The 13,117-nt window shown below is 35.0% G+C and overlaps 1 protein-coding gene across 9 annotated transcripts in view; it reads right to left on the bottom strand.

Moving 5' to 3' along the window:
* RDX (radixin) overlaps positions 1 to 13,117 on the bottom strand; it is an 87,698-nt gene that overhangs the window by 18,210 nt on the left and 56,371 nt on the right. For 8 of the 9 annotated variants that reach the window (XM_049109980.1, XM_025465603.3, XM_035716710.2 and 5 more), the window contains 2 exons: positions 10,810 to 11,052; positions 9,748 to 9,908 (listed from right to left, as the gene is read on the bottom strand). In XM_049109980.1, coding sequence (XP_048965937.1) covers positions 9,748 to 9,908; positions 10,810 to 11,052 — 404 coding nt within the window. Of the gene's footprint in view, positions 1 to 7,271; positions 9,909 to 10,809; positions 11,053 to 13,117 lie in introns of those variants that run through there. The other variant, XM_025465604.3, reaches the window with a different exon arrangement.

Genomic DNA, 13,117 nt, shown 5'->3' with positions numbered 1-13,117 from the left:
CTGTCTATTCTAATATGAACCATTATTAATAAGGTTGCTTATATTCAATAAACTGTTACTATAAGAATATCAGACACACACTATCCAAGGGCAGTATCGTTGGATATTACATAATATGCAGCTCCTCAGTGGCAGAGAATGAAGTTAACAAATGTACAATATTAGCTGGCCTGCTTTGTAATGAATTTATAACGTTCGATGCTTCCCAAGCTGCTATAATCTTACAAATGAAGAAAACATTTCCCAGCCAGATCACTCAAGTTGATATCATGCTTCTCATCTGCTAATTAGCACCTACTAAACAACCTCTAACTTAACTCCCAACTAACTTCTGCACATTTTATTGCACCTTTCTCTTCTGGTATTTACTATTTTACTTTCTACATCTCACTTTGGGTCTATGTCTTAACTCTGACTTAACTATAATTTCCACAACACAAGGGGTCTCAGCCATCCCCCATAAACAGCAATGGCTCTGCAAACCCCTGGCGGAAGGAATGGCACTATGAATGCGTAAGTATACATTAATAGTCTTACCACTTTAGGGAAGAAAGCCATGCCTCTCTGTCTCCCCCTCCCTCACCATTTCTTTCATAACATCATTAAACTGAAAAATCTTTTAAATTTTTCATGTCTAAGAACTAGAGCACAATGGTTCAAAAATAAAAGGTGGTAGAGAACATCTTCTTACCTGAAGACATCAGACCAGTAATCTAGAAGACAGATTCGCTTCCAGTCTTCCTAATGCTTGAGAACACCCCAAAAATGTTAATGCCAATAATACCCACTAAAGATGCAAAACCACTTATCTAATGAATATATTTTCTATACATTTTGATGCATAGCCTTTAATACAGTCTGTGTCTCCCAAATTCATTATAAACATCCTTAAAGCATCAACTTATACTGGAATGTAATGCAGCCCAGCACATTAAACAAGATTATAAATAAAGTATACAGATGATTAGGTTCTGGGTTCTCATTCCACGGTTCATTATAAACAGTGCTTGATACCACATTTGCAAATACTACTTAAAAAGTAAACAGACTGCTGAATTATGATTTTCTTTTGCATACACTGAAAGATTTTGTCTTCTGGTAGAAAGTACTTTTAAAACACACAAATTAAAAAGCTGTAATATTCTACATTTAACCCACATACCAATGGTTAAGGTATTATATTTTAAAGTTAGTGGAGGAGGAAAACCATCCACTTGTAACTTAGATTATCAAAAGATTGTATTTACTTACATTCAAAAGTTTTATGGCCTAAAAATTAACAAGTATATCGTACTAGGAATTATCTGGGGAAAATAAGCAAAAACAAAAAGGAAGAAAAACCCTAATGTATCATTTGGGCATAAACAGATGAATCAAGTCATACTTCTAGCAAAAGCCACATTGATGAGGCATAATCAAATCTTAACTTTTAAAAACCTACAGAAATTTCCACAGTAAGTTGTTCAAAGCTGCCACAGCCAGTGAATAATTGCATGTGTATGTTGAGACAATCTTCACTTAGTTGTTTCTGTAAGTAATATAACCCCTTCATAATGAGCTGAAAGAAATTATTTTTCTAACCACTTAAAACCTATTTTAAAAAATCCTTTAAGTTTCTTCCAGTCACTACATTATCAGGGCCAACTGGGAGCAGAAATAACACTGACGCAATTATTATTGTAAGCACACTCTGCATTAATAGTTTTCAACCACAAACAAGTATTCGTGATTCAAAGTACATGAATATTAACCCTTGGTCAGGCATTACACTTTGCGGAAGACAGTGCATCTGGAATCTAAGTGTCTAAATCAGATTCCAGAGAAATATGCTGAATCAGACCATCTAATTCAGAACTCTGAAACTGCTCATAAAAACTGGAGTACAGGGATACCTGGGTGATGCCTAAGTTAAGCGTCTAACTCTTGGTTTGGGCTCAGGTGACTCAGAGTTGTGAGAGTCAGACCGTCATTGGGCTCTGTGATCAGCACGGAGCCTACTTAAGACTCTCCTTTCTCCCTCTGCCCCGACTGCCACATACACGCGCGCATACTCTCTCTCTAAAATAATAAATAAATATTTAAAAATAACACAAAACCAGAGTCCAAGCGAGTGTAAGACCTGGAATTAGAACTCAGAATCCAATCCATTTGTTCTTGAAAGTCTTTCATTTCTGGTTCTCTTCTGGTGCCACTGAAGAACCTCTCTCCAAAAGATCACAGATAAAAGAATAAAAACAGAGGTCTTAACTACCCCCAAAGAGATCATTTGGAAAATAAGCAGAAGAAAAAGTATTAATTACACATAGTAAATATGAGAGCAAATAACACCTAGGTATTTCTAGACTCTAATCTTTCTTCCAGCCAATTCCTGTACATGACGTTCTTCTATCAAGCTTTCCTTATATTCTGCACTCTCTAGTATACCTTGCACAGCAGCATGAATTCTCCTCTGGGGCAAAATTTAGTTATTGTTTCCTTAGTAACTGCATTCCTCAAAAGCACCAGATGTCTTCAAATCAAACTAAACCACCTCATCACAGGATTCAAGACTCCATAAATTCCTGGCCCGGCCCACCCTAGCTTCACCATCCTGTTATCGGTGCACAGTGAAATCACATTTTCTATCCCAGTTAAGACAGCCTACTCTTTACAGACTCTAACCACTGAACATAATCATTCTCTGCCTTGCCTCTTTTCAATAATACCTTTATCAAAAAATGTTTTCTCTTTAAAAACATGAACCTGAGGGGCACCTGGGTAGCTCAGTGGTAGAATGTCTGCCTTCGGCTCAGGTCGTGATCCTGGGGTCCTGGGAACGAGTCCTGCATCGGGCTCCATATAGGGAGCCTGCTTCTCCCTCTGCCTATGTCTCTGCCTCTGTGTGTCTCTCATGAATAAATAAATAAAATCTTTTTAAAAGAACAACATGAACACAAAAGGCACAGGCAACAAAAGAAAATATAAGTTGACTTCATTAAAATTAAAATCTTTTGTGCAAAAAAGGACACTATCAATAGCGTAAAAAGACAACCGAAAGGATGGGAGAGAATATTTGCAACTCTTGTATCTGGCCATGGATTATTTATAACTCATATATCTGACAAGGGATTAATATCCAGAATAAAGAACTATAACTCAAGAACAAAAAAAAATTTAAAAGTGGACAAAACATGAACAAGCACTTCCACAAAAAAATGGTCAATAAGCATGAACAGATGTTCAGTATCACAGAAAAACGCATCACAGAGAAATGATCAAAACCACAATGAGATACCACTTTACCCATTAGGATGGCCACTCTTAAAAACAGAAAAACAAAAAATAACAGTTGTTGGTGAGGATGTGGAGAAACTGAACGCTTATGCACTGCTGATGGGAATGTAAAATGGCACAGTTGCTATACAGATAGTATGGCAATTCCTCAAAAAATTAAACATAAGATCAGCGACTCTACTTCTGAATATGTACTCCAAAGAACTGAACATAGGGGTCTGAACAGGTATTTGTATACAAAAGTACACAGCACTATTCACAAGTCAAACTGTGGAAACAACCCAAATGTCCACTGACTGATGGATTAAAAAAAATGTGGCATATATATATATATATATATATATATATATATATATAAAATGGAATATTATGCAGCCTTTAGAAAGAGTGAAATTCTGATACATATGATAACATGGGTAAGCCTTGAAAACATTATGCTAAGTGAAAGGGATCAGACACAAAGGACAAATATTGTGAGTCACCTAGAGTAGTCAAATTCGGAGACAGGAAGTAGGACAGTGGTAACCGGGCACTAGGAAGATGGAGGAACGGGAAATGAGTGTTTTAAGGATTCTGTTTGGCATGATGTAAAAGTTCTGGAGATGAATAGTGGCAAAAGTTGTGAAACATGCATGTAATTAATGTCACTAAATGGTACACTACTTGAAAGTAGCTAAGATGATAAATTTTATGTCATATATATTTTTAACAAATTTAAAAAATGAAGATTCAGGGCAGCCCCGGTGGTGCAGCGGTTTAGCACCGCCTGCAGCCCAGGACGTGATCCTGGAGACTCTGGATCAAGTCCCTCGTCGGGCTCTCTGTATGGTGCCTGCTTCTCCCTCTGCCTGTGTCTCTGCCTCTCTCTCTCTCTGTCTCTATGAATAAATAAATAAAATCTTTTAAAAAAATAAATAAAATAAAAAAATGAAGATTCAACTGAAAACTGACTCCACAAAACTTCTCGTTTAATATAGATATTATTAATTACTATGCTTGATTGGTTTGTCAATATAAAATGAATCTTAAGTTAGAAAAACTTCTGTAATTAGGCACTTTTTAAGGGATATCTTTATTTATTTATTTTCTTAATATTTTATTTATTTATTCATGAGAGACACGGGGAGAGAGAGAGAGAGGCAGAGACGCAGGCAGAGGGAGAAGCGGGCTCCATGGAGGGAGTCCGACGTGGGACTCGATCCCGGGTCTCCAGGATCAGGCCCTGGGTGGAAGGCAGACGCTCAACCACGGAGCCACCCAGGCATTAAGGGATATCTTTAAGTACAGTGTTTAAAATTTGACCTATACAATAAAAATTAAGTAATCTGTCAGAGAATAAGCAAACTTGAGAAACTGTATTATAAATTCTTATTCTTATCCTTATTAATTTCTTTTTCTGATCTTATGTTGTAGTACTTTCTTTCATTACAGAACTCTATCCAAAATAGCTAATATTTTAAAGTAAATAATTTCATAAATGGAGTAATGGTATAAAGGATTCCAGTGCTCAACCTGAATTACATAGACATTTCAGTATAAACCAAAGGAAAAGGAGGGAGAAGGTGTTGCCTTCTAAGTCTAAAACATACATGCATTTTTCTAGGTCTAACACATAAGTTAAGACATTTTAACTTGCAAAAAGTTAAAAGGGATATAATAGCATATGTTATAACACAAAGAAGAATTTCACATAATCCATGTTTTATCAAAAGAAACTTTTCCAAGGATCATCATATAAATCTCAAAGATTCTGATGCTGTATCACCACTAGTAAGACAAACATGGGCTCTTTAGACTTAGTCAACAGTGACAGAAACCAGGATTATTACTTTTAGGAGTAAACTAAATGACATGCATAAATATCAAAGTGAATCTTAATTTATTAAGTGATCATTAAATAAAAGTGAGCAACTGGAACCAAGTAATAAAAATAATAAATTACATGGATGGAAGCAACTGACTAGATGTAAGCACGGAGGAATCTGGGCATACAAATAACATGAATCAACAAAGTGGTGCTGCCATCTTAAAAGAAATCTAGTATTTTATAAGATTAATGCAAATGATCTAAGATAAATTAGTATCAAGGTTCCACATTTTAAGAGAGGCCAAAACAAAGGGTCACCATCATTCTACTCCTGTTGCCATATACTAGACTATAGCATATAACAATATATTGGCTAAATGAAGATCTTTAAATTATAATCTGGAGAACTCCAGAGCCAAACATAAACCTGAATTTAAAAGATGTACCACTGGGTTATTATCTTAGTCATGATTTTTAACCTTAAAATTCTGTGGTCAACTCCTAAAGCAGTGTATGTAATGTGAAATCAGATAACCCTTGGATCACAGAGTTTAAGGGAAGTCAAAATACTGAGGAGTCAGGATCTTTCTGGAAGGAAAATGGCAGCTCTTAAAATCTTAAAAGATGGATGTACTAAGAAGGAGGTCCACGAGGGAAAAATGGGAGTTAAGGTAATTTAATTGGAAAAGTCAAGGATGGGACTATGATAAGCTTTACTATGTGAAACACTGTGTGAACCAAGGTTTCCTCACCACCAATGTAGAATGTGAGGATTACCTTGACATTTCATGTTATCAGAACTTCTGCAGAATCCACTGAACTTTTGAAATGTACTAGAATGCTGACCTTTTACTTAATAAACCACAATATAGTATTTGATAGATTATTTTCTAATTACAAAAAATGAAGTAAGAAAATGCTGAAGTTCTGCTCATTTAGAACAAATTTAAAAGAGGAAGGGATCGGGCAGCCGGTGTGGCTCAGCGGTTTAGCACCGCCTTCAAGCCCAGAGTGTGATCCTGGAGACCGGGGATCCAGTCCCACGTTGGGTTCCCTGCATGGAGCCTGCTTTGCCCTCTGCCTGTGTCTCTGCCACACTCTCTTTGTGTCTCTCATGAATAAATAAAATCTTAAAAAAAAAAAAAAAAGAGGAAGGTGTCTACCAGTATAACTCACTACTCAGATGATTTCCCTTCAGGATAACTAAACTTTGGTTTACTAATCAATCAGTTCAGCAAATTAATGATAAAGGCTATAATTTATACTTAAAACTTAAGTTTTAAGCTTTAGATTAAAAAAAAACTTTTTCTCATGCATACAAAGAATGCGATGCTTTTGGATCTAAAAAGGTTTTAGCTTCATTTCTACAAACATCACTAATCAACAAGGTAATAAAAATTGAGACAGAAAGTAGTGGCATTTATTATTTTTAATCCTAACACTAATATTGAAATTCCTCTCTAATGATCTCAGAAGTGAGAGTTTCAATAGTCTATGATAACTTTGTAAGTGGTAATTCTAGTTCTTAAAGAAAAACTCTAATTACATATAAAGCAATCTTATAAAATTCCACCTTCCTTTTCTTGGAATAAAAAAATCACTACCTGGCTTTGAGAAAAAAATAAAGTGACAGTTAAATATTACTATAAATTGAGCAGAAACCCATCTTTTTCTTTTAGAACAGATTTATGACTTATTTAAGAATAATATTTATGTTAAAAATTAGGAAGCTTTTAAAAAGACTATAACCTTCTATATTTATGATAACTGCACTATAATGTCTGTTTAAAATAAAATATGTATCTAAATAAATGCACTTAGTATATAGTTCTTTAAAGAATATTAGCATTTTAATAGCAAGATTAATCAATGACAATGAAACTATATTTTCCTTAGGAAAAAGAAACTATAAACAATATACACTTAAAGCAATGACTGGAAATACTAAATAATTTTCTGTTATCAAGAGAGTCAATTTAACAATTTAATTTTTCACAAAATTAACAATCACTATTACTTTTATACCAAAAGAGGCATAATTTGGGGGGAGATAAATCTGAGGATTTTGAACATTTTCGCTATCCATTTCTCATTTTTAAGATGTGATGATTCATGGGTCTAATTAAAATTATAATTTTCAGAAATATGCAAAAAAATCCATGTTAAATAACAACAGTGGACCTTGAAGGCATGAGCTTTTGTCACTTTATTGTTAACCAATGAATGTTATCCAAAATTATAGATGTAATTGTAACTTAATTGTACAACACAAAATTATGCTAATGGTAAAAGCCTGTTGGAATTTACCAAATACTCATTAATATATTTTACATTGCTATATGAACATGTGCTCTCAGCTGCTAATAAGAGTTATAACTGATATAATCACTATGAAAACCCATATTGCAAATAGTTGTTCCTGTTTAGAAAAATTCACACAGCTTTAAAAATGGATTAAATCCATTTTAATCCTAATCTACAAATAGATTATAAACAGCAAATATAACTGGTAGTTTTTCAACACTGATATCAAACTGATGTAGCAATGGTAGTGCACACAATCAAAATGTAGAAAATTAATAAAAATCCAATGGAAGTCCAAGTTTTCACTTACTATGGCAATGGCTTTGATGCTTTGGAAAAGTGAACATTTATGCTTTAACGCATGAAGAGCAGAGTTCAACTATTCCTCTGATGTGCTGCAAGGAGAAATATTCTCCTCTGCAGTGTTTTGAAGCATGTGCACAACCACCATACAACAGTCACTTCAAGGTTATTAACCAGTTATCTTTTGTCCTACAAAGTCCAAAAAATATATTAAATGCAACTTTTCCTTTTCATATGTCTGCCCAGATTAATCCTTTTATAGTCAGCAAAATCAAAAAAGCACGAGAGATATTTTCAGACACAACTTCAATCTACTGTGCATGAAAAATGCTTAACAAAATGGCAATTTTAATAGATAAATGTAAATTTGAGTGCATAATACCAAATGAAAAGTAGCTGAACCACACAGAGAAAACAAGGCTTTCTTTATGTCCAAGTCTAGATGTTTCACAATAAACAAAATATTAGAACATGTGAATATCAGAACATCTTTCAAACTGGAAAGATTTCTTAAGACATAATTGAACTCAACATAACCTAAAATTGTAATTTCTAAAATAGGATTAACAAACCAAATTTAACTATTTTTAGAGAATGAAAAAAAAATAAGCACAATGATTTAGAAACTGAATCTGCTAAAATGATTATGTAACAGTTATATCAAGAAATGAAGGTACAGACATTCATATGCTACAAGGGCAAATCTCTCTCTCCCTCTCACTCACTCACACTCTCTCTTACACACACGCGCACACACACACACACACACACATTTCCTCTGACATACAACACCCCTCCAGGAAGATAGTATACCAGCAAGAGCTTACAATTTTAATGTAAATCAGAGTCCCACAATTCATCTCAACAAAAAGGCAGTAAAAAATTAAGCACTCTAAGATATTCTGCAGGAAAAGGAAATCTCAGAAATACTCCTTGCATGATTGAAAGTATTGGTATGTATTATAAAATGCAGAGCTTTACACACTCCACTGGGTTGGAACAACCAGTCATCACAGGTGTAGTAGTGAGGTAGTATGTATTACTGCCCTTCTTTGGGACTGATGTTTTTATATGGTGCCCTTCCAGAAAGGTTCAGGGTTTGGGTTTTTTGTTTTGCTTTTTGTTTTTTCATGATTATAATAAATTATCAACAAATGAATTTTTAAAAATTAAACATCTGTCTAAATCAGTCTATGAAAAACAGACTTTTTAACCTTTCAGAGACAATTACTATTTGCAGGTAGTATTTCTTCCATAAATTCTCCTAGGGAACTACTACCTGCTGTCTACACCTTTGTGAACAGGAGGCAAAGAAAACCAAAGGATGACAGGAGATGAACACCAATCAATTCAGCTATCAAGGAGGACTGTAATTAAGTAAGCAAATACCAAATACCCAATAGTTAAATTGGGATTTAAAAATATTAACCACCAGCTGCATGCTTCACTGTTAAATATTCTAAATCCTTTTCATGATTCATAGCCATCTTCTACACAGTTATCACATGATCTACCCTGTCACCTACCCTCATTTTAACCACTGCCAATGATCTGTATGATGGCAGAATTATGGCTATTGGCATGGCAAGTTAGGAGAAGGGCACACCGAATGAGACAGGAGCAAGACAGAATGTGGAAATACACACAGGCAAAATTTGGAAGGGGCAAAAGAAACAGAGCACTCTACCTGAACACTCATTAAGTCACCATCATCCTTTGAACTGTACAAAGTACTGAAATCACGCATACACATTTGTCAGACATGATCATTAGTGTTAATCTCCAACAGAAAAAAAAAAACAATGGAAACTGAAAATGTGACAGGAGGCGATGGAACGCTGTCCTCCACTCCCTGGCCCAAAAGGAAAAGAAAATCAAGCATGACATCACACTGCCTTAATGTTGAAGAGCTTCCCTCAAGTACGTCTTTAGCCACCACAGTCAACTGGTGTAAGTGCTTTGGCAAGGTGGGATGCGTTCCATCACATCTGCAAAGGCCTGCTTTTCTCTGTTGGTGGTTCAGCTTATGAAGAACATGTATGCAAAATAACAGCTCTCACATGGCTTCAAACTCATCAATCCGCTGCTTGGTGTTGCCTTGTCGAATCTGCCGAAGAGTCTTGTACTTATCACGGCCGGCTTTAACATTCTCAGCATGAAGAACATCATTTTGTGTTTTCTTGGTTTCATCTCTAGCTTGGGCTAATTCTGAACTTAGTGCCTATGTTTAAAAAAGAAAAAAATGACTAGGATTTTTTTTCTTAGATTTTAAAAAGCTTATGAACACACACACACACCACAAATCTTATATTTTCATATACTAAAATTCCCATTGTCACATCTTTTTCTTTAAAGTGTGTAACTTTGTTTTACTTGTAGCCACAGCAGAGGTGGTGGCAAAGGTGGAAGACCCATTGCCTTTCATTTCTATACTCATCAACCATGACATTCCACATTTCCTCAACTTTCTCATACAACACTTGAAAGGATTTACCAAAAAAAGGCTCAATGGAGACATTACAGAATGTTAAGATCTAAAATCTATGCCATGAGAAAAACTTTCTCCAAAGTCTTAGTGTATTTATTAGAACTATCACATCATTTTCTTCTGTTTATTAATATTTAAAGATTTCACCAATTAAAAAATTAGAGAACTTTTCTGGAAAAAAGGTCTAATCAAGTTAAAAATTTCCTATTTTGCTCTATGTGCTTTTAATAAAGTGACCTTTGGTCACTATAAAATGTGAACAAATAGTTCAGATTACATAATGTCATACAGTTAGTCTATAAATTATATTGTTTTTAATGTAGACTTCACTGGTTAAAAACTAAATTAATTTGTCTTTTAAAGAGCATTAAAATACCTACTACCTTTTAACATTGATTCCAGTTGTAACTGAAGGCTTAATTACCCAAGGCTAACAAACACTTACTACAATGTAAGAAGTGAAACAAGGTGACTGTAAGCCAACTACTCATAAACCAACCACAAGGACAGCTAGTGGTAAAGGCTTTAAAAAAAAAAAAAAAAAAGTGTTCCTTTTTAATAAGTTTGTCTTAATAAATGGGAGGAATACTAGCTATATTTTATAAATGAACATACAACAACAAATTTTAAATACCTGGAGTTGCTTCTTAACGCGCTCATTTTTTTGAGTTTCTGTTACACGTTCCTCTTCACTTCGATGGTTCATCACCCCGTCATTTGACAATTCAGCACTGGCCTCAGCATTATTCTCATCATGCTCATCATGTTCATTTTCTGTTGGAGGAACGACTGGTGGTGGTGGAGGTGGAGGAGGTGCAGACATCACAGTTTTGAGTTCTTCTTTGGTCTTTTCCAAGTCTTCCTGGGCTGCAAAAGCCTGAACATTAAAAATAAGTTTATCAGCAAGTTCCCTTAAAATTGGTAATTAAAAGAATCAAGTTATCCTTCTTCCCTAAATGAAACTATATTTCAGAGCAATGAAAATAAGCCCTACTGATGAAAGCTCTATTTTTATAGAGGAATGCCAGCAGGTAGGAGTGACAGAACTAAAATACGTCACTTTGCAAAACCTAATAAAATTGTTAATTCTGGCAAGAATGATCAAATGTTGCTAAAATTGTTATGCAAATGGTTGATGAGAAATGGTACTAATATAATGCCAATGAATGCCACATCTAAGAGATCATGTTTTAGCCACAAGGGGGAACATGTCATCAGTCAGGAGGAATTGGACCATCATTACTCTAATCCAGTCATCAATTAAAATCATTTATGCTAGGTAACCCGTTAATAAGTGTCTCCTGAGATGATACAACAGGAAATAGCCAACATTACCAATTATTTGGGTGGTATATTGTTGGTTTGCCTAGAAAAGTCCTGTTTTACACTGTGGTCCATAATTATATTAATAACAACACCTTTCACTCTAAAATATGTTCTGATTTGGGTGATAAATTATATGGCAGTCTCACTTCTAAGGCATTGTAGCCAAAAACTTTTAACTTCAATCCTTTAAATTTTTAGGTCTATTTTCCAGTTTACAAGGAATACTAATGATAATAAAAGGAGAAGGTAACACCACAAGGAAGCAACTAAACAAAAATAAAGGAGAAGGGACAGTCTGCAGGTCCTTGCAATAATTCGGTATCATAAAAAGGACTGTCCTATTTTAAAAGAGACTTAAAACAAACATATACAATGCAAAGTCCTAATCTGGACACTGTCCTGCCAAATTAGCTATAAAAGATTTTGGGTCAATTCTGAATGTAGTCTGCCCAGAAATAAACTCACACAAATATGATCAATTAATTTACAGTGAAGCAGCCAAAAATATACAATGAGGAAAGGACGGTCTCTTCAATAACCGGGTATTGGGAAAACTCAGCAGACACGTGCTAAAGAATAAAAGTAGACCACTATTTTACACCATACAGATTATCAACCCAAAATGATCATGAATCTGAACATAAGATCTAAAACGATAAAACTCCTAGAAGAGAACATATGCAGCAAGCTCCTTGACATTGGTCTTGACAATTATTTTTTGGATTGGACACCAAAAGTAAAGTTAAAAAGCAATAATAAGCAAGTGGGACTACATCAAATTAAAAAGCTTCTGCACAGCAAACTATTAAAAAAATGAAAAGGCACCCTACTGAATGGGAGAAAATATTTACAAATCACATATCCAAGTATATAAGAAACTCATACAACAGTTAAAAAACAATCTGATTTAAAAATGGGCAGAGAGAAATTAGAGATCCCTGGGTGGCGCAGCGGTTTGGCGCCTGCCTTTGGCCCAGGGCGTGATCCTGGAGACCCGGGATCGAATCCCACATCAGGCTCGCGGTGCATGGAGCCTGCTTCTCCCTCTGCCTGTGTCTCTGCCTCTCTCTCTCTCTCTCTCTCTCTCTCTCTCTCTCTCTGTGACTATCATAAATAAATAAAAATTAAAAAAATAAAAAAAATAAAAATAAAAATGGGCAGAGGATCTGAATAGATATCTTTCCATAAAAGATACAGATGGCCAACAGACACATGGAACAGGTGCTCAACATCACTAATCAACATGGAAATGAAAATCAAAACCACAATGAGCTACCACCTCACACCACTCAAAATGGCTATTATAAAAAAGAAATAGCAAGTATTGTCAAGGACATGGAGAAAAGAGAACCTGTGTGCACTATTAGTGAGTATGTAAATTGGTGCAGCCACTATGGAACACACTACAGAGGTTCTTCAAAAAATTAAAAATAGAACTACTATATGATCTAGCAACTCCACTTCTAGGTATTTATTACCCAAAAATGAAAACACTAAGTTGAAACAATATATACCACCATGTTCACTGCAGCCTTATTTACAACAGCCAACATAGAGCAACCCTACTGTTCATCAAAGGATGACTGGGTAAAGAGAGTGTGGTTTACATATACACG

The sequence above is a fragment of the Canis lupus genome, chromosome 5 (assembly GCF_003254725.2).
Source record: "Canis lupus dingo isolate Sandy chromosome 5, ASM325472v2, whole genome shotgun sequence".
NCBI classification, from domain to species: Eukaryota; Metazoa; Chordata; class Mammalia; order Carnivora; family Canidae; genus Canis; species Canis lupus.
Note: the sequence above shows the minus strand (reverse complement) of the source record. Positions and strands in the feature narration are given on the sequence as shown.